At 42.1% G+C, this 22,139-nt stretch overlaps 1 protein-coding gene across 1 annotated transcript in view; it reads left to right on the top strand.

The window, feature by feature from the left end:
- The first annotated feature begins 2,184 nt into the window (after window positions 1-2,184).
- Saxo1 (stabilizer of axonemal microtubules 1) overlaps window positions 2,185-22,139 on the top strand; it is a 78,782-nt gene continuing 58,827 nt past the window's right edge. The window contains exon 1 of the mRNA XM_048347887.1: window positions 2,185-2,231. Coding sequence (XP_048203844.1) covers window positions 2,185-2,231 — 47 coding nt within the window. The remainder of the gene's footprint in view (window positions 2,232-22,139) is intronic.

Genomic DNA, 22,139 nt, shown 5'->3' with positions numbered 1-22,139 from the left:
TCCTCAGTTGGCAGCCTTCTTCAGGTTTCTTGCTAAACCCCTGACTATAAAATATAAAAACAAACCCCTCAAAATAACAACAATAACAGCAACAACAACAACACTTCACCTGATTATTGTGAAAGACAGGATCGTATGAAGTTGCATATGAGATTTGGTCTCAGTGCTTTGTTTCACTCTGGTAGATTCATGGATAGCATTTAGGCAGTCATTTTTTATTTCATATTATTTTTTGGTGTCAGTACTGAGGCTTGAACTCAGGGCCCTGGCATATTCTCTGAACTTTGTTTTTTATCCCCTCAAGACTAGCATGCTACCACTTGAGATAGCTCTACTTCTGACTTTTTGTTGCTTAGTTGGAGATAAAAGTCTCATGGACTTAGTTGCTTTGAGGCTCTGAGCCTTGATCCTGAGATAACAGCCTCCTGAGTAGCTAGGATCACAAGTGTGATCCACCAGCACCCCACTATTTAGGCAGTTACGAAGATAAGTGTGGTGTCCAGTACTAGCTCACCTGTATGCGTTACATGATGTTCCTGTACTTGGGAATAGACAGCGTACAGGCACTTTGGCTTCTAAAACTCCCACATCTCTGTCTCCCTGCTTCTACCTTTACTTCTATACTCCTTCATACCACAAAGGTAAGCAAGCAGTAGCTCTGTGTGTGTGTGTGTGTGTGTGTGTGTGTGTGTGTGTGTGTGTGTGTGTGTGTGTTAATGTTACCAGGGCTTGACCTTAGGGCATGAGTGCTGTTCTTTAGGTTTTTTTTTTTTCCCCCCTCATGACTAGTGCTCTACCCCTGTGGTATAAACTCCATATCTGGCTTTTTGGTGGTTAATTGGAGATAAGGGTCTCATAGACATTCCTGTCTAGGCTGGGTTTGAACCACCATCCTTGGATCCCAGCATCCTGCGTAGCTAGGATGACAGTCTTGAGCTACAGAGCCAGGACAGCTTCACTGTTGTTCTGCACCTATCTGGCTGATTTGGTATGGCTGCCCAAACTCCATGCTGTTTCCAGCACAAGGCTAGGTTCACAAAAGTAACAGTCCACAGGACTTTGCAATGATATTGCTTCTGTTTTTTCCCCTGGCAACTATTCTCAACAGCTGCTAAGACCCTTGAGATCTTCCTTCCAAGTAGCTGAGATTACAGGCAAGGACCCCTTTGCTTGGCCAGACTAGATAGAGGTTTTGATGCATATTTCTGGACAGGAATCTATAGAGTTTTCAGGATCAAGTAAATTACTGGGGAAGTCAGAGAGGGTAAAATCAAATATTGAAAGCTGTGATCTTTAATGTGTGGTCTCTGGTCTAGCAGCATCAGCATTACTTGAGAACTTGTAAGAAATGCAAATTCTTTGAAGCTGCAGGCCTGTGGAAGCAGAAATTCTGAAGCTATGGCCTGGCAATCTGGCGTTTATCAAGTCAGGTGGTTCAGATGTATACCAGTATTTGATAAGCATAGCTACAAGAGATTGTATCAGAAATTAGAGAAATGATTGAACAGCCACCTGAGCAATCAAAGTTGTATGTTCTTAAACCTGCTTTGTTCTCAACACTTCAGGCCTATGAGTAAGAGCAACTCCAAAAGACACCTGAAGCCAAAGATACAGATTTCCACAGGAGATCTGGAGTTGGTCTTCAAGGCTAGGTTTGTGGAAGCTTTCAGATTTTTGTGCTTGTGGCCATGGCATTTACTGACTTGGGAATGCCAGGAGCTTTTCAAAGTTGTTATCACGTCTTCCACCTTTCTTCCAGTGGGAAACCTCTGGTCTTGGGGCCTTTCGCCTGCCTGACAACCAGCCCCTGTGATGTCATCCCCATTGTAAGACACACCCTTTCCAAGCTTTGCAGATGTCACAGAGGACGCAGGCTTCTGGGTCCAGCCACTTTTGGAGGTTGACAGGCCGCTGTGGTGCATGGGTGCCACAGCAGAGGCAGGGCCATCGGAGTGCAGGGAGGTGGTCTGGGCTGGTGTGCTGTCCACGCTCCCTGCTGCTCGTTTGCACAAGGCCTGCTTCAGAAAGGGAACCAGCACCACGACTTGGTGAAATGGTCGTTTAGAGTTAGTTTGGGCAAATATCCACATCTGCTAAGACTCTTGAGACTCGGCCCACCCTGCGAAGCAGTTGAGGTCCCTGAGGAAATAGCAGCACCGCATGCTCTAAGGTGACCTTGCGAAGATGGCTCTGAAGAAGAGAAAGTGTATCTGTGACCTGTGCTCCTGCGGGTAAGGTAGCAGTGTCCAGGGGACACCTGGATTTTCAGCCTCCCTAGCCAGTGAGGCCCCTTTCCTTGGAGGGGAGGCAGGGGTCCCAGCCTGCTGCTTAATCAAGCACAGTGCATCCTTCTACCTTTGTTAAGCCCCAGTACTTCAAACAGCATACGAAACATCCATGTTGAATCAGGTGACTGTGGCTGTGTCCAGGTATTTTCTATTTTCCTTCACTGTAGAGTGGTTGGAAGCTTGAAAGTTGGATCTATTTCTGTCCAGTTTGGACTCTTTCGATCTCCAACCCAGAATTTGTCAAACAAGGATAGGAAAATTCCTGGCCAGGGTAGGACCAGTTTTGCGTTTTCTTTTTATTTTTATAGGAAAGAGATGGATTAGACAGATCATTCTTTATTGTGGCTGAATTTTTCACTTAAAGGAATGGCTGTTACTTTGTCAGAGATGCCTAAGGTATTTTCTAAAATGTTTGTAGAGTTGAACAAAAACAGTGAAAGGAAAGTGTAAGGGTTGCTGAAAGGAGATCATCACAAGGTACAGGCTGAAGAGAGTTTATTGGGAGAGGAAAAAACTAAACTGCCAGCCTGCACCAGATGTAGGTGTGTGGAGAGCCAGAAATAATAGGGAGAGCATATATAGGGAAAGGTGGGGAGGAGGTGTGACCACAGAGGATGAGGAAGTGACCTCAGAGCCTGGGTTCCTGACTCATAGTCAGGTGATTGGCAGTTACAGGTGATTACTGGTTTTGGACAGGGGATTTCTGGTAAGGCTCCTGTGCTGTCCTTCACAAAGAGGAGATGGGAGGGGTTATTGTCCCAAGCAGACCTAACAGAAAGCACTTGAGCAGTCTTTTGCCCTGGGCAGATCATGTCACCAGCTGCTTTTGAGGGCTGTCAGGGTGAAGTCTGGCAAAGGCAGGTGGGCCCAGGAAGAAACCTAGGTATTAGTGAGTTCTGCAGTTGATCAGCCTCTTATGCCTCACATTAGCTCTGAGATAGCCTTTCTTCTTGCTTCTTAGGGTAAATGGAAGACGTTGGGCTGGGCCAAGAGATATGCCAAAGAGTAACAGATAAGAGGGTGGTAGTAGGTTAGCTCTCAGGGCTGTCATTAACTCTGGAATTTTTGGACAGGTGACTTAATTTCTTCAGATCATAATTTCCTTATTCTCACAGTATTCACCTCATAAGACCATTGCATACATTAAATTTAGGAATGTATTTGATTACTGGTACATGGATTGTGCTTACTTATGAAATCTCAAGGTGCTTACTAACTGATATGTTATATGAAAAAATACAGAGCTTCAGTAATGGGGAGAATTAATTAAAGGGCACTATAAGGGGCTGGGAATATGGCCTATTGACAAGAGTGCTTGCCTCCTATACATGAAGCCCTGGGTTCGATTCCTCCCCACCACATATATTTAGAAAATAGCTAGAAGTGGCATTGTGGCTTAAGTAGCAGAGTGCTATGCTAGCCTTAAGCAAAAAAGAAGCCAGAGACAGTGCTCAGGCCCTGAGTCCAAAGCCCAGGACTGGCCAAAACAAAACAAAACAAAAAACCAACCAACCAACCATACTTCCTACCCTTTCCTCTTAAGGTTTTGGGTTTTTTTAGCTAAGACATCTTATGCCCTTGCTTTATTCTCTTCCTCCTCCTCTTCTTTTGAGTGGAGAGAGAGAGAGAGAGAGAGAGACAGACAGACAGAGACAGAGAGAGGCAGAGAGACAGAGAGAGGCATAGAGACAGAAAGAGAGACAGAGACAGACAGAAAGAGACAGAGACAGAGAGACAGAGAGAGAGAGTGAGGGAAGGGAGAGGGCCTTGGATTAGTATCCTCTTGCCTCAACATTCTGAGTGATGTGATTACAGGCTGTGTACTATGGAAGCTTCTTTAATGTACATACTGTACTTGTTAGTGGGGAGCTTCTGGAAATGCTGGGAGGGCTGGGTGAGGCAGCTTCCATCCATTGGACAAGCCTCCAAAGGCTGCTCTCTTGTAGCAACTTCTTCATTTTGGCCACAAGGTGGCAGTCTTTTGTTGACCAATCCTCATTGCTAGTTCAACCAGATAAGTCTAAGTGGAAAGGAAAACTTTGGGATTTTGGGTTTTTCTTGAGTTTTATTTTTATTTTTCATAGATTTAAGTTTCTAAAATGGGCAGTTAGTCAGATGTTAGAGCCTAACAGAGCTCAGGAAGCTGGAATTCCTTGAGGACTAGATCACAGATTACAAAGTGAGGTTGTTTCGAAAAGCTAAGCCTAACAACTCCAACCACCATAAAACTTACTAGTGAGCTTTACCAGACACATCTCACTGAATCAAGCTCCAGGCTCCCCCTCCACAGCACTCTCCTTTGTTTTTGTTGATAATCAAAAGCTGGCAACTGGAAAACTACTGTAAAACATATTATTTTCAGTATGATCAGCTCCAAATAAGCAAAACTATTAATTAGTTATGGAAATACAGTAAAGCTAGAAGTTTATTTATATTTATTTAAAATAGCAACCAACCTGTTATTTATTTTGATAACAGAGCTCTACTTGGGGAGGGGTGTAGAATGGAGCATCCCACTTTTGTATTGAAGAGGATGTTTCTAATTACATCTAAATAATCTCTAGCATTTCCTGTTTTTCAAAAAAATACCTCCCGGGGCTGGGAATACAGCCTAGTAGTAAACTGCTCACCTCATATGGGTTTTATTCCTCAGCACCACATATATAGAAAAAGCCAGAAGTGATGCTGTGGCTCAAGTGGTAGAGTTGTCACCTTGAGCAAAAAGAAGCCAGGGACAGTGCTCAGGCCCTGAGTTCAAGCCTCAGGACTGGCAAAAACAAAACAAAACAAAAAATACCTCCCTTCTTTGATTTTTAGTATTATATCACCTTATATTTCTATAATGTTTGTTTGGTTTTAGTGTGTTTTTGTGGGACTTGAACTCAGGGCCTGGGCACTGTCCCTGAGCCTCTTTGTGTTCAAGGTGAGCCCTCTACCACCACTTAAGCCACAGTGCCACTTCCTGTTTTGAGTGGTTTATTGACTGTCATGGGGACTTTTCTTTTTGCTAGTCCTGGGGCTTGACCTCAGGTCCTGAGCACTGTCCCTGGTTTCGTTTTGCTCAAGGCTAGCACTCTGCCAACTTGAGGCACAGCACCACTTCTGGCCTTTTGTATATATGTGGTGCTGAGGAATCAAACCTAGGGCTTCATGTATACGAGGCAAGCACTCTTGCCACTAGGCCATATTCCCAGCCCTCATGGGGACTTTTCTGCCCCGGCTGGCTCAGCCTCCTGAGTATCTAGGATCACAAGCATAAGCCACTGGCTCCTGGCTACCATATTATGGAGTTTGAATCCAGGAGTAGTGGTAGTGGTTGTAGATAAAGTTAAACCTTGGGCTGGGGATATGGCCTAGTGAAAATGTTGATTTTTTTTTTTTAATTGGGGCTCAAACTGAGGTATTGGGCACACTATTCCTGAGCTTCTTTTGCTAGGTAATACTCTACCACTGGAGTCACAGTTTCACTTAAAGCTTTTTGGTGGCTAATTGGAGATAAGTGTCTGATAGACTTTCCTGCCTGGGCTGGCTGCAACTGAGATCCTTAGGTCTAAGCCTAGGATTACAGGGGTGAGTCATTGGTGCCCAGCTTAATCAGTTTATTTTTATTTTTTAAAGTTACAGGAAACCCAGGTACTGGTGGTTCAGGCATATAATCATAGCTACTAAAGAGACTGAGATCTGAGGATCAGAGTTCAAAGCCAACCAGGCAGCAAAGTCCACGAGACTCTTATCTCCAATAAACTACTCAGAAAAAGCCGCAAGTGGTGCTGTGACTTAAGTGATGGAGCACTAGCCTTGAGCAAAAGAAGCTCAGGGACAGTGCTCAGGCTCTAAGTTCAAGCCCTAGGACCGGTAAAAAAAAAAACCCCAAAAAACAACAAAAACGATAGGAGATCTTTGTGGTCCTTAGTTCTTTCATGTTTTTGATGAAGAAATGGAAGTATTTGGCTTAATTTTAATATAAAACCCATTTAATATAATAATATAGAACCCATTTGGTTAGTTTTTTACATGATGTAGGCCTATCAATTAAATGTTATTCTGTTTTCACTGTGTATGGGACAATGGTGTATTTTCTTTCTTTTTTTTTTTTTTTTGGCCAGTCCTGGGCCTTGGACTCAGGGCCTGAGCACTGTCCCTGGCTTGTCCCCGCTCAAGGCTAGCACTCTGCCACTTGAGCCACAGCGCCGCTTCTGGCCGTTTTCTGTATATGTGGTGCTGGGGAATCGAACCTAGGGCCTCGTGTATCCGAGGCAGGCACTCTTGCCACTAGGCTATATCCCCAGCCCAATGGTGTATTTTCAAGCTCCACTGAGCCTTTATGCTTTAGATATAAGGTCTCACTGTGTAGCTCAGGCTGGCCTGGAACTTGCTTTGTAGCCTAAGGTGGGCGCGAATGATTTCTGTCTCAGCCTCTCCAATGCTAAAATTACAGCCTGTGATATCATGCCAGGCTTAACTTCCTCCTCCTCTTATTATTACTATTTTTCTCAGAGTTGAGATTTGAACCCAGGTCCTTATTCATGGTAGGCAAACACTCTACCACTAAGCTACAGTCCCATCTCACTCTCACTGGGCCAATTTTAACTACAGATTACAATATGAAGGGTCTTGTGCAACTGAGAAATATTATCTGATGTAAAAATAAATGTGTAATTCTAAAAGCTTCTTAGTGAAGAAATATAAATAGTAAATCTCTCTCCTGAGATTAAAATGTAGTACCCCTATATTTTCTAAAACGCTATTAAAACGTAGTTGTTAATGAAGGGATTGTCAGAGCTTACTTTTGTATCTGATTATTTTATGGCTTACAGAGCACCATTTAAAAGATTTTGTGCAATCGTGCAGGAAATTCCAGGACCGGGTAATGTATCATGAAGTATTTATGTAGCATTGGTAGTGTGTGCAGCATTTCATAAAGAAGGTAGTCCCGTAGAGGACTCACGAATCACCACAAAGGATGTGGATTTGGCTGTTTCTCAGAGCGTGGGGAGGAAGGTGATTTCTGGGGCAGCCATGTATCTGCAACTTAAATCAGTTATGTTAACCAGGGAGGAACTTGTTATTTTAATTTTGGAAAATATTTTCTTCACATTGATGGAAATTTCCTTAACCTTAGATTTTATTTTCTTAGAGTCTCTGTTACAAATTAAGAAGGAGGGAAAAAAATAGAGGACTTGGTTTGATATTACATGTTTCAAGAAGAATTCTTGTTTTTAATTTAAATAAAAATTGACTTCATAAATTCTGATTAAGAAAAAGAAAGACAAAGATACTTGCTGGTAATTTAAAAAAATCTCCACATAGTGATGCCAAGAAAAAAAAATCTTTCACCATGGCATTGATTTATTTTTATTGTACATTTTATGTACTTTTCATGTTAAGCTGTATTTATACAGTCTTTTAAAATTGTGGCCTTTTTGGTATCAGAACTAATGTTTAATTGTCCATATATAACTTTCATCTTAAAAAATGAAATGTATGTAATGCGTCACATTTCAGATACTGATATTATAAAATCCAACTGTGCAGTAATTCAAATTATAGCAGTTAAAATGATCTATTTAACCATATAGTCTGTGAATGGATAGGATTAGAGCACCCTTGTTTCAATTCCATTTTGAGTGGGCAGTTTTAAGTACCATTCCCTCCATCACTCTTTTTTTTTTTTTTTTTGCCAGTAATGGGGCTTGAACTCAGGGCCTGAGCACTGTCCCTGGCCTCTTTTTGCTCAAGGCTAGAACTCTGCCACTTAAGCCACAGCGCCACCTCTGGCTTTTTCTATATATGTGGTACTGAGGGATCGAACCCAGGGCTTCATGTATACGAGACAAGCACTTTTACCACTAGGCCATATTCCCAGCCCCCCTCCATCACTCTTAAAGTGCTGGATCTGCAGATGACTTCTAGTTTCTTTGGGAAGATGACATATTTCATGGGGCAAAATAACTAACCTTTAGATGAGTGAGACCAATAAAATATGTGATGGAGGATTTCAGAGGTGAGGCAGACCACTCTGAGGCAAGGGAGCAGAAACGGCTCTTGGAGGGGAATGGCTGGCAAGGATGATTCAGAAAGTGAGATCAGAGTAAGATTACCTCGTCTCAGATCCTGGCTCTGCTCAACATTGAGTTCTAGTCAATCATTTACTATTTCTGTGTTACAGGTATGTATCAGCAACACTTTATTCTTAGATAGGTAAGAGTGAGGATTAGGTGGGAGAGGAACGCAGGCCCTGAAGGTTAAAGGCTGTGTTGAGTGTGCTGTCAACACCAGCAAATGGACATACTGATTCCAGAGAGGCAGAAGCTGTCACATTCAGATGAGCAGCGGGAGCTGGCAGAGGGAGATCATGCTAGAAGCTCTAGGGAGGCAAATCACAAAGGGGCCTTAATGCCTCAATAGGAGCTCAGGCTGCAAAGAACCATTGGTGGGTCCTGAGTGGGGAATATCACAGACACATTAGCCTTCTTCCTGAAAGAACTCTTCAAAACAAGCAGAGCTTCTCTTTTCTCTGTTTCCTTTCTTGTTGAATTAAATACTCAATATCTCATAGTCTAAATTGAAATTTACTGTCCTTTAGCTCTTCTGAGTGTTTTGGAGTGTGATGTTATTTCCTTAAATGCTTTGTCTGCATTCCAGTCTTAATTTTTTTCTTCATTTCCTTGCTCAGCAACTGATGGAATGATGATTTACTCTGAGCGAGGGCAGCAGGACATAGAATGTAGAATTGTGGAGCACACATGCTAGGCCTGACCATCTGGGTTCAAATTCCAGCCTTCCTAAAGACCATCTATGTCAAGCTGAACCACCTTCCAAAGAAGTCTTCGTTTCTATGTCTCCTGGCATCCTTGTACATAAAACAGAGATAACAGTCGAGACTGCCAGGCACTGGTGGCTCATGTCTATAATCCTAGCTGCTCAGGAGACCGAGATCTGAGGATCTGGATTTGAAGTTAGCCCAGGCAGGAAAGTTTGTAAAACACTTAACACCAATTAATTACCAAAAATCTGGAAGTGAGCTATGGCTCAGGCGGTAGAGTGCTAGCCTTGGGTGAAAAAGCAAAAGGACAGTGCCCAGGCCCTGAGTTCAAGCCTCACAACTGGCAAATACATATACACACATATACACAAATATAGAAGAGCCTATCTTACAGGGATGTTGGGAGGACTGGGTTACTATTATGTAAGCAAATAGAACAATGTCTGGCATATATAGTAAGCAGTCTAATATAAATAAATATAAATCTGTATTAGACAATGAGTAAGATGTTTGCTTTCTAGGAAAGAGAGTTTATTATGCAATTGATTTTTAAAACTTATTATAAAGGTGATGTACAGAGGGATTAGAGTTACATAAGTTGAGTGTTTCTTTTTGGACAGCATCACCCCTTTCCCTCGCGCTCTCCCAGTTTTTGCCTCTCATCCCCACCACAAGTTATTTAAAAAAAATTTATTGTTATTATAAAGGTGATGTACAAAGGGATAACAGTTACATCAGTCAGCTAAGGAGTACATTTCCTTTTGGACAACACCACCCTTTCCCTCTCTCTCTCTCCCTGTTTCTTCCTCCCATTTCCATCCAGAGATTGTATAGTTCATTTCAACATGGTGTCTAGTGAATACCACTGCTGCATTTGCTCACTTTTGGTCCCTCTATTTCTTGCTCTTCCTCCTCGTCCTCGTCCTCCTCACCCTCCTCCTCGTCCTCCTCCTTGTCCTCCTCCTCGTCCTCCTCTCTCCTCCTCCTCCTTTTTTGGTTGGTCGTGGGTCTTGAACTCTGGGCCTAGGTTCTGTCCTTGAGCTCTCCAGCTCAAGGCTACAACTTGACCCACATCATCACTTCCATTTTTTTGCTGTTTAATTGGAGATAAGAGTCTCATGGACTTTCTTGCCTGGGCTGGCTTTGAAGCAGGATCCTCAGATCTCAGCGTCCTGAGTAGCTAGGATTACAGGCGTGAGACACCAGTGCCCAGCTGACTCCCTCCATTGCTATGTCTCCCTTTGCTACCCCAAAGACAGATAAATGAGTGAACAAGACAAAAAGAAAAAAAAACAAAAACAGCCACTGAGAGAAAACCTTTTGTTTCCATTCCCTGGAGTTCATTTTGATAAATATTATTTTATATGATCAGAGGCACATAGACATTTCGCCTTTGTGTTCCTCTCCTAAGAATATCCTCCTTTGGTCTCACTGTGTGGGGAGAGTTTGTTTACTGACTTGCAGGAAAGAATCAGCATTCTTCTGAGAATTAAATTAGGGATATACTTAAACACATGGTAGTAGGGCTGGATTAAATTTGAAGGATAGGGATGGTTTACAAAGATTTAAATCTGCTCTTTGTACCATGCAAGGCCTTCTCTGAGAAATCTAGACTTAGGTCCAACAACTACTATACTTAACAAGTTCAGCTCAACATGAACAATATTAAATGAAATAGTGTTTTCCAAGTCTTAAGACCAATGACTGTAGGCATTAAAAATAGCCTTATCGCATTTCACAATCTAACATTCTGTTTAAAGTAACTTTAAATTTTCTCTTTTGTTTCTCTAAAGGAAAGGATAGTGTTTCTAAATGACTGGCAAATTAACCTCTTAGCCAAATACATCTATGTATTTTGAGTAAGGCCCCTCACTCTAATGTTAACAAATTGAGTTTGTAATATGAGAAATTAGTTAAGTTTCTGCTCGTGTTGGTCAATTACTTTTAGAAACTATCCTTTACATGATGATGATTTTTAAAAGTCATTATCTTCCCCCATACTCATTTACTCATTCAAGTATGATGCATTTCAACTATGTTGTCCCAGTAAAGAAAATCTATATAACATCTGTGAACAAGAGTTCAAAATGCAAAGCAAGGAATTAATTGAATATTAAATTTTTTTTGCTGGTCCTTGGGCTTGAATGCAGGGCCTAAGCTTTTTCTGTGCTCAAGGGAGCATGCTACCACTTGAGCCACTGCTCCACTCCAGGATTTTGTTTTTTGTGGTTAATTGGAGGTAAGAATCTCATGGACTTTCCTGCCTGGGCTGGCTTTGAACCATGATTCTCAAATCTCAGCCTCATGAGTAGCTAGGGTTATAGGCAAGAACCCCCACTTTTTTGATTCTTTTATCCTGCCTTCATTAGAGGGAAGCTGGAAAGCACCTGGAGGTGGTGAGCTAGGACATTTTGATTGCAGTATTGGGTATGATGACTTGGGATCCTGTTCAAATTAAAGTTGGCTCTGGCTGGGGATATGGCCTAGTGGCAAGAGTGCTTGCCTCGTACACATGAGGCCCTGGGTTCAATTCCCCAGCACCACATATACAGAAAATGGCCACAAGTGGCGGTGTGGCTCAAGTGGCAGAGTTCTAGCCTTGAGCAAAGAGAAGCCAGGGACAGTGCTCAGGCCCTGAGTTCAAGCCCCAGGACTGGCCAAAAAAAAAAAAAAAGTTGGCTCTATTCTTTAGTGGTGATTTTCTAGGCTTAGAATTTCTATCTCAAGATTCTGAGTGTATCTTTAAAGGACTTCTAGAGACTGTATTAGTGAAGTTAGGAAAAGGGAGCTCTGTATTTCACAGAGCTGAAGATGAGCAGATGTTTTTTTTTTTGCCTTTCTAAATATTATCAAAGCTAGCCAGCATCCACACCATTTTTAGGCCTCATCAACTTTTCAGGCATGTTTGTTCTGTTTTCACCAGCACACACTAACTTCCTCTGTGTACTAGCCATCTATGAACACTCCAGGCCAAGCTTCACACCACTTTTCATGTCAAGTAACTCAAGAGAATCATTAGATTTTCATGTACTGTTTCCATATTCCAAGGGGAAAGTTCTGGGTTGGGTCAGGCTGTGACCTAGTTCCTCTGGCATCCAAGAACCCTCCCTTTGGTCTAGTTAGCTGAGTGAGCTTTTAGGAGATATGGGGCTATGTAATACAAACCAGGCTGATGGAACAGGGGGCTAAGATTGTGACACTTGGGTATGAAGAGGAGGAAAATGACTAGAAGAGGAAACAATTGGCCTTCTGAGGGCTCTTGCCGAGATATTCTTATAGATAAAGTTAGTGAAAGATGGATTGGAGGATAGTATAATTAGATGGATTCCCAGATCAAAGAGTGTTGACAGCTTTTTGCCTACTTGGAAAAATATCACTAGCTGTGTGCCATAGCACTCCTTCATTAGCTTTGTCTTGTTCAACATATTTTAAAAATCAAAACTTGGATTAAGCATAGAAGACACTCTTATCAAATGTCCTGAAAACATCAAATGGGAAGAACATAGCAAATATGACTGATGACAGGTTCAAAATTCAGTATTATCTTGACAAGCTGGAATGCTAGGTCAAAACTGTGCTCAACAAGAATTAACATGAAGTTCTAAGTTTGGGCTGAGACATCAGTTATACTTATTTGTAATGGGGGTGTTTGTCTTGGCTATTCTTTGTGAGATGGCCTTTGGGTTTTTACTTAGCTGCATGTTTTCTACGATTTGATGGTGTGATGTGACTGTGAAAGAGCATTAACACAGTTTTAGACTAAATGCAGATAGGGTGTTCAGATCAGCAGATGCAATTACTTCATTAGATTTAGGCCTGTTTAGGTGTTTGCTTGCTAGCTAGCTAGCTAGCTTATTTATCTATTTATTTATGTATTGATATCAGCAAGGAAGCTGGATAGCCAAGTTATGAGCAATGCATTCTGGAAGTGACAAACCTTGAATACTAATTTGAAGATTAGATTCTGCAAAGGAGAGTCTGTATGTATTCTGAGCTATTCAGGGGGTAGAAATAATATGAATGGCCATTTTATGAAAGATGATTTGAGGGGCAATACTGGTGAAGGATTTTGTGGCAATTTGACCTAGACTTCTTCTGACCTTTGAGCTGAGTGTGTGCCTATTAGGATATTGTAAAAAGGATCCTGCATTGGACAGGGGCTTGACAGAAGGATCCCTAGGGAGCCTTTCAACATTGCAAACCCAGATTTCTGGGAAGAGAGAAGAGCATTTATTTTAATATGATGACTGAACTTGAAAAAGTACTACAGAGAGAAGAACAGTGGGTGTGTGTGATGTGAAGAATAAGCTGAGATCCATATGTGCCTGAAAAAATGAGTGACATCAGAGGGTTCTTAAGGCATCTATCTAACATATATAGCAAATGTTCCGACCACAGCCTCTTGTCTCAAGCCCCTGATCTTATGGAATTTGCCTTTTTGCTTGATGTCTCTCCTTTCCTGAAGTAACCATTCAAAAATCTTTGGGTAGTGTATAAAACAACTTCATCCATTGCTTTCACAATGTCCTGATTTCTTGGACATGTTGTTTTTGCTGCTAGCCTGGGGATCTAGCCACCATAGAAGCATTCACGATTCCAATAGTCAATGTATAGATGTTTGAAATGTGTTCCACTGCAAAGCAAGAATGACCCATGTTTTTATCTTCCTTTATGATGTCCTACTTTACATCTACCTTTTCAAAGCCCTTTCTAAACTGAGTTCTGGTCTGGGAAGCTGTCAACCATGGCTATTTCTGAAATTCTGACCCCTCCACAAACCCAGCCTTCCCACTTCTCTTCCATTGGTCATCTAGAACTGAATTAAGTTCCTTTCTTTTTTTTTTTTATCGGATTTTCCTTTTTTTTGTGTGTGTATGTGCCAGTATCAAGCCCTGAACTCAGAACCTCACATTCTCTTGTCTTTCTTTCTCAGGACTGGCACTCTACCACTTAAGTCACACCTCTAATGTAGCATCTTGCTAGATGGAGATTTTTTTTTTTTTTTTTGCCAGTCCTGGGCCTTGGACTCAGGGCCTGAGCTCTGTCCCTGGCTTCTTTTTGCTCAAGGCTAACACTCTGCCACTTGAGTCACAGCGCCACTTCTGGCCATTTTCTGTATATGTGGTGCTGGGGAATCGAACCCAGGGCTTCATGTATACGAGGCAAGCGCTCTTGCCACTAGGCCATATCCCCAGCCCATGCTAGATGGAGTTTTGAAGACTTGCTTGCCTTGGCTGGCTTTAAACCAGGCTTCAGTCTCCTGAGTAGCTAGGATTATAGATGAGCCACAAGTGTCTGGTTCCCAATGTATGTTTTGAAGCATCATAAGTAACTTTCAGTGACAAATCACTGTATAGAAAGAAAAAAAGAACAAGAGAAGAAAGAACAAGAAAGAAAGATGCCATGGTAATAATTCCATGTTCTTTATCTCTCCACTAAGCATATGTAATTTTTCTCTCCAAAATTTTCTCTCTAAATATGGAACTCAGGGCCTGGGTGCTATTCCTAAACTTTTTTTTTCCTTTTTTTTTTTTTTTTTTTTTGGCAAAGGCTAGCACTCTACCACTTGAGTAATAGTATCACCCTTTTTTTTTTTTTGTAGTTTGGAGATAAGATTCTCACAGTCTTTCCTACCCATGCTGGCTTGGAACTGCGATCCTCAGATCTCAGTCTCCTGAGTAGTTAGGATTATAGATGCAAGCCACTAGCACCTGGCCTTACATAGAGATACTATTGAGCAATGATGCTGGTCCTAATGAAAGTTCCTAGAGCAGTTACATTATTCAAGATTCTTGGAGCAATTGAAATGGGCACTGGCTGGTTTAAGAAAGGTTAAACAAAGGAAAGGGTATAGGGAAAGTTTGTGGATTAATTAGAAAGCCTGGACAAGCACCATGGGCAGCTGGGTAGGTACAGGAGAGGCCAGGTGAGCACATGGTCGTTGCTGGCTCTGAACTCACCTCTCTGTAGTTCAGGTCACCGCTAGACAGCTCCGCACTGCCAAGGTCCTGCCGGATGGATGCTTCCTGTCACCTTGCTAGTTCATGTCTTTGGGATGTTATTGCTTTACATGAAAATTTTGAGAAGGGACATACTGATGGGCATAAGACCTGTCTTGGTCACAACCAGCTCAAGCCTTATTGCAGAAATGGTGTCTGAGATCTGTGCCTCTCTTTTATTCTCTCTATGGGAGGTGGACTCTGTTTCCTCCAAGATGGAAGGGATTGCTTTCTGTGTGAGACAGATAAAATATGGCTAGTAAAAATTAGCAATTTAAATTTGACTTCTACATTCATTTGTGAAATCTGTGGCTCACACAGACATTTTTTCCCCGTGTGCTATAAGGGTGTTTAGTACTAGCTCTGGATTCTATCCACTAGATGCCAGAGGCATCAATCCAGACTGACAACCAAAAATGTTTATTGCATCATTCTAGGTTGAAAATCTCTGAGCTATAGGCATTCCCATGCCATAGATTATTAGATGGTCTTGCAGTAATGGCTTTATCATAAGGATGGATCTATTGTCTAAGCTAAAGCTTTTCTCATAATGGCACCCTACACCTGCAAAGGAATGTATGCAAATCTAGTGTTCTTTTTCTTTTTCTTTTTTTTTTTTTTTTTTTTTTTGCCAGTCCTGGGGTTTGGACTCAGGGCCTGGTCACTGTCCCTGAGTTTTGTTTGCTTAAGGCTAGCACTCTCACTAGAGCCACAGTGCCACTTCCAGCTTTTTCTGCTTATATAGTACTGAGGAATTGAACCCAAGGCTTCATGCATGCTAGGCAAGCACTCTACCACTAAGCCACATTCCCAGCCAAATCTAGTGTTCTTAACCTTAAGGCTTAGAGATCTTCCAGTTTGAACAATTAAGCCAGGTGATTCTGAAGCTAGTGGGCAGTAGACCATGCCTTCAGAAGTAGAGTAACAAAGTAATCTCAAAGACAAAAGGAATGTATTTGTTCACAGAAAAGAGTTGCAGTATTGAGACTTTCAAATCCTTCCAGCCTCCGATTATAAAGAAAAAAAGTTGAAGATGCTATCTGTTCTTAGAAGAGTGTTTTTGCAGAAGCTGTTTGGAAACGGCCTTGACAAGTAATGCCAACATTTATCACCGTGCATCACCACTGGCAGCAAATGTTTGCTCTTGTTTCCATCTCTGACTTTGTCATTCCTTGAGAAAGAAGCCTTTTCTTCCCTAGGCTCCCCTCCCCCATAAGTATTACCCAGATTCTCTGGTTTTATTGCTTTCTGGATCTCAGTGGCCTTGTTTGTGGTTTGCTCACTGACTTTTTCACCCCCCAGAGGAGTGGAGTATTGACTCTCACCATCACTAACTTGCTTTCTCCTGTGATTCTCCATGTGGGAGGTCTCACATTCTAGCTGTGCCTGGTCTGATAATACCTGTAACAAAGCCATGGCTCTCTTAGCCTCTAAGCCTTTCTCCAAAATCTAAGCAAAAAGAGTCCATCCACCAATAACAGCATGCGATTGTAAATATGCCTGCAGTCTTATTTGAGCTTATTTGGTTCCATATTCACCCTTCCTGCTCTGGACAGGACTGGTCAGAGTGCTATTATGACAGCTCTAATCATACCAGTTTAACTAGTTCCTTGCCTTCATTTGTTCTTTATTCATTACAGGTTAAACAACACTTACCTATGCCCTTGTGCTACCTTTCCAGGCATTCTGAACTTGGTACTCTGTATGTAAAGGGTCATTAAAATAGGCTGTGTACATTAACACCCTGTCAACTAACTGAACTAATGGAACCTTCTGCACTAACAACCTGGATTCCAGAATCACCAAGCTACAACTAACACCCTCAGTTTAGCCCAATAGTGGAATAGGTTGCTGACATTATGTGAAATCTCTTGAGTATTAAGAATCTGAACTTATAGATTGTGTTGAAAAATCAAATGTGTGGCAGCACTCTGATTGTGTTCCTTAATGGTAGTGACCAGTACTTGCCCTGAGAGATGGGGCAAGAACTCTCCAAGGGGGCCTGGGAATATGGCCTAGTGGCAAGAGTGCTTGCCTTGTATACATGAGGCCCTGGGTTTGACTCCTCAGCACCACATATACAGAAAATGGCCAGAAGTGGTGCTGTGGCTCAAGTGGCAGAGTGCTAGCCTTGAGTTAAAAAGAAGCCAGGGACAGTGCTCAGGCCCTGAGTTCATGGCCCAGGACTGGCCCCCCCCCCAAAAAATAGAACTCTCCAAGGTGTTCTGGAAGATCAGGGAAATAACCATGAAATGTTATCCTCCTAGTCGCCACAAGAGGGCAATCTAATATCTTTAAAAAAGAAAACTAAACGGGAGTTGGAAAGCCGCTAGTTTGACGCGCTAGTTCCTGGGGGCACAAGAGCTTGTTTGGGTGCCCACTGGCAGTATGAGTCCTTGAGTAACATGGAATTCTGTGTGCTGTTTTCACCGGTATTTTCACAAATTCGTGTTCTTCTTCCTGGTTTCTCCCACAAGATATCTTGGTTTTGGTGGTTTAGTTTTCGGTGCCATAGCTAAGGAGGTTTATGTCGATGTTTGACAAAGGCAAGGTTCTTTCTGAGGAACAGTGGGGTCCACAGAAACAATCTCACAATGTAGCATTAATTCAAAAGGCTTTTTGTTGGTGTGGAATCTTTCATGTCTTTCTTTTTCTTTTTCTTGGTGCTGCTACTCTGGGTCTTACTGCTTGACTTTTTTACTCAAGGCTGGTGTTCTCCTACTGGAGCCAATCTTCACTTTCTTGTTGGTGTAGAATCTTGATTTATTTATATTTTCTTCTTTAAAAAATCTTATACTATTTTTATTAGCATATATTAGATGTGAAAAGAATTTTATTGTGACATTTCCGTACATACATTCAATGTATCCCTTACTCTCCTCCCTACTTCTTAAAAAGGTTTAATCGGTTTCATTGTTCTATTAAAAAATCTTTTAAAATTGTTATTTTAAAGGTGATGTACAGAGGGGTTACAGTTGTATAAATCAGGTAACATCGTTCTGTTTTTATATGTGCAAATAAACTGCTTCAACCATATTCGTCTTCATAGAATCTTGATTTCTGTCAGCACCCTGATACAGAGCAGACACCTCTGGGCATGCATTAATACTAAACAGGCCGTTGCAGGCTGCTGTGTCTATTTGTTAACTTAGACATATCTGTGGAGGATGCCCAGAAACTCGTTTTTGCTAACAAATGTACTTTTCTTATAGAAAAATGAACAATACAAGTAAAAAGATGATTAGGGTTTACTTGTGGGGAGCCTTATACCAGGGGAGTGCTATAATGGTTGGAATTCCTCCAGCACCATGGGACTGGAAGTGCCCCTGCTATGGTTCCTTATCCTGGCAATGCTGTGGGTATCTGGCTGTAGTTGTCTTTCTATTCCTCTCCCACGCCTGTTCTACATGGTCCCATTATTTATATTTATCTATCTTTACACAGCCGCTGGCCAAAACTTAGGTGAAATTCACTTGAAGCATGCTCTTCTTTAGGTTGTTTGTGCAATATATTATAAATGATTTTTTTTATTACTTTAGGTCTAAGGATTTGGGGAGGATTAGGGGTGAAGTACATCTGTAATCCTACATAGGTATGAAAGAAAAAAATCTCAGAGGTTTAAGAAAATAAAATGATTCTTAACCCTTCAATGATGACACTAGATGAATAAAAATAAAATTTCCAAATCTTACAAACACTGGACATCTTCTGTTTGCTTGCCTTTGGCCAAAACAATGCATCTTCTTTTTGCCTCATTTCCCCCCCCTCTTTTTATAAAAAAATTACGTCCTTCACAGGTTCCTGGCCAGCTTGGACTACACAATCGACCTACTCTCAAAGCAAGACAAAAATCTGGTCTTAATGTTGGTATGAATGTGAAAGTATGGGAAAGAAGTAAGGAAGGAGAAAAAGAGCTGGAATGGTTCTTAATTATAGAAATTGGATCTGGGTTATTTAAAAGCTGGCTTCAGTTAAAAAAGAAAAACCCTAAATTGGTTGCATTTTTTTCCCCTGTGTTCACTGCATTGAGTAACCTGTTCATATTCCATTACATAAGGCCTGGATTTGAGATACTTTTAATATATAGACACATATGTGCATACATACATATATACATATTTGTACATGTACTATACATGGATATATATCCACATATGTGTATGTGTTTGTCTATATACCTATTTATACCTAGGAATCCTATTTTTGTTGTTGTTGTTGGTTGTGGGGCTTGATCTGGGCCTGGGCACTGTGTCTGAGCCCTTCAACTCAAGGCTAGCGCTCTACCACTTAAGCCACAGAACCACTCTGGTGTTTGGGTGGTTGATTGGAGATAAGAGTCTCATGGACTTTCTTGCCTGGGCTGGCTTAGAACCGTGATCCTCAGATCTCAGCCTCCTGAGTAGCTACGATTACAGGTATGAGTCACTGGTGTGGTGTCCAGCTAGAAATCCTATTTTGACTTTGGTTTCTACTAATTTGCCTGTCTTCAGAAGGATATTGACTTGCCCTTGGGTCTTATAATTTGAGACTTTGCTCTGGATACCCAAGAACATGGGTACTTATTAAGATTTTTGGGCTGGGTGTCAGTACCTCATGCCTCTAATCCTAGGTACTCAGAAGGCTGAGATCTGACGATCGCAATTTCAAAACCAGCCTGGGCAAGAAAAGTCAGTGAGACTCTTATCTTGAATTAACCACCAGAAAACTGGAAGCGGCACTGTGGTTCAAGTGGTAGAGCAGTAGCCTTGAGCTGAAAAGTTCAGGGACAGTGCCTGGGCCTGAAGTTCAAGTCCCATGACCAACCAAGTCCCCCCCCCCCCCCAAAAAAAAAAACAAGAAAAAAAAACTTTGGTAATTTTATTCATGTGTTCAGTTTTATTTAGTGGGACTCTCCACGTTTTCCAGATGTCTTTCCAGTCATATTTGGCTAGAGCCACCATTGCCTTGTACTCTTAAGGCAGTCGCTGAAGGGCTGGGTGACAGTGTAGTTGTGCCTAGCCCCGCCTCCCCATCACAAAGATGGGCAGTGGCTCAGATGCCTTGTCCAGGAATTTGATAGGATTTAGACAAATAGGGCAGTTATTTTGGTATTAAAGTGCAGTCAAGCATGTATTTAAGTGCTGCTTTAGTGCTCCCAATCTGCTTTAGTTCACTGTACTGTTAGGATAAGTAGAAGACTTAGTTCTTATTTTAATGGAGCAAAATATCTGTGCAAATGAAATTTCTATATTAAAGCAATTAGAGAATAATATGGGATACTATGGTGTCATGAAGAGGTTAGAGACTTGTGTTAGACAAACCTGAAATACTTTAACCTTTTATTGTCCTAATTCCTTTTTTTTTCCCCCTGTGATTGGGCTTGAACTCAAGGCTTGGAAGTTATCCCTGGACTTTTCTGCTCAAGTCTAGCATTCTGTCACTTGGAGCTATAGTTCCAGTTCCAGTTTTCTGGTGATTAATTGGAGTCTCACAGATTTTCCTGCCCGGGCTGGATTTGAACCATGGTCCTCAGATCTCAGCCTCTAGATAGCTAGGATTATAGGCATGAGCCAAGCACCCAGCTTACTCTGTCCCCGTCGTCGTCGTCGTCGTCGTCGTCGTCGTCGTCGTCGTCGTCCTCCTCCTCCTCCTCCTCCTCCTCCTCCTCCTCCTCCTCCTCCTCCTCCCCCCTCCTCCCCCTCCTCCCCCTCCTCCCCCTCCTCCCGTCCTGGGGCTTGAACTCAGGGCCTGGGCACTGTCCCTGAGATTCTTTTGCTCAAGGTTAGTACTCTACCACTTGAGCCACAGAGCCACTTGGCCTTTTCTGTTTATATGGTACTGAGGAATCAAACCCAGGCCTTCATGCATGTTAGGCAAGCACTCTACCACTAAGCCCCATTCCCAGCCCTACTCTGTCTTCTTGAAAAGTGTTTTTCTCAAACCATGTGCTGGTAGCTCATACCTGTAATCCTAGCTACTCAAGAGGTAGAGATCAGAGAATCATGATTCAAAGCCAGCCCAGGCAGGAAAGTCTGTGAGACTCTAATGTCCAATTAATCACCAAAAAGCCAGAAGTGGAGCTGTGGCTTAAGTGGCAGAATGTTAGCCTTGAGCATAAAAGCTCAGGGACAGTGCCCAGGCCCTAAGTTCAAGCCCCAGGATAGGCATAAAACAATAAAAGTATTTTTCTGTCAGAAGCTGGAGGCTCATGCCTGTAATCCTAAATACTCAAGAGGCTAAGATCTGAGGATTGAGGTTTGAAGGCAGCCTGGGCCAGAAAGTCCATGAGATTCTTATCTCCAGTTAACCAGCAAGAAGCTGGCAGCAACAAGCCCAGGCAGGAAAGTCTGTGAGACTCTTATGTCCAATTAATCACCAAAAAGCCAGAAGTGAAACTGAGTTAAGTGGTAAGAGTGGCAGCCTTGAGTGGCCATGTTCTAGTTTAAGCCCTAGTACTAGTGTGCAAGGCACACACACCTCACCACCACTGTGTCTGTGATGGAATTTCTTTCTCTTTCCTTTTCCTTCCTACCCTCACTTCTTTTTTTTCCATGTGAGAAATGACTATAAACATATTTTGCTATCTTCAGCTGGGTGCAATGACTCAGAACTGTAAGTATAGATACTTTGGAGGCAGAGACTGGGAGATTCATTGTTCAAGGCCAGCTCAGGCATAAAAATGAAGTTTGAGGCCAGCTTGGTCATCATAGAAGTTCAGGATATTCCATCTCAACCAATGACTGGGCATGGGGGTGAGCTTTTGTTATCTCCAGAGACACACGGAAGCACAAATAGGAGGATCACAGCCCAGGCATATAGCAAAAGCCTACTTGAAAAACAACCAAGGCACAAAGGAGTTGGATATTCTCATGTCCTCACAGTCTTACTGTGTAACCCAAACTGGCCTCAAACTCACAATCTTCCTGCTTCAGGAGGCTGAACTATGCCAGGATTAACATGCAAACCATGAATTAAAATAATACCTATCCCTTAATGCAAGCCATCCTATGAGATACATTTTGAATCTTTAAAAAAAGAGTGTGTGTTGGGGCTGGGAATATGGCCTAGTGGCAAGAGTGCTTGCCTCCTACACATGAAGCTCTCGGT

Source organism: Perognathus longimembris, chromosome 1 (genome assembly GCF_023159225.1).
Source record: "Perognathus longimembris pacificus isolate PPM17 chromosome 1, ASM2315922v1, whole genome shotgun sequence".
NCBI lineage: Eukaryota > Metazoa > Chordata > Mammalia > Rodentia > Heteromyidae > Perognathus > Perognathus longimembris.
The sequence above is the reverse complement of the archived record's forward strand: the minus strand, read 5'-3'. Positions and strand labels throughout refer to the sequence as shown.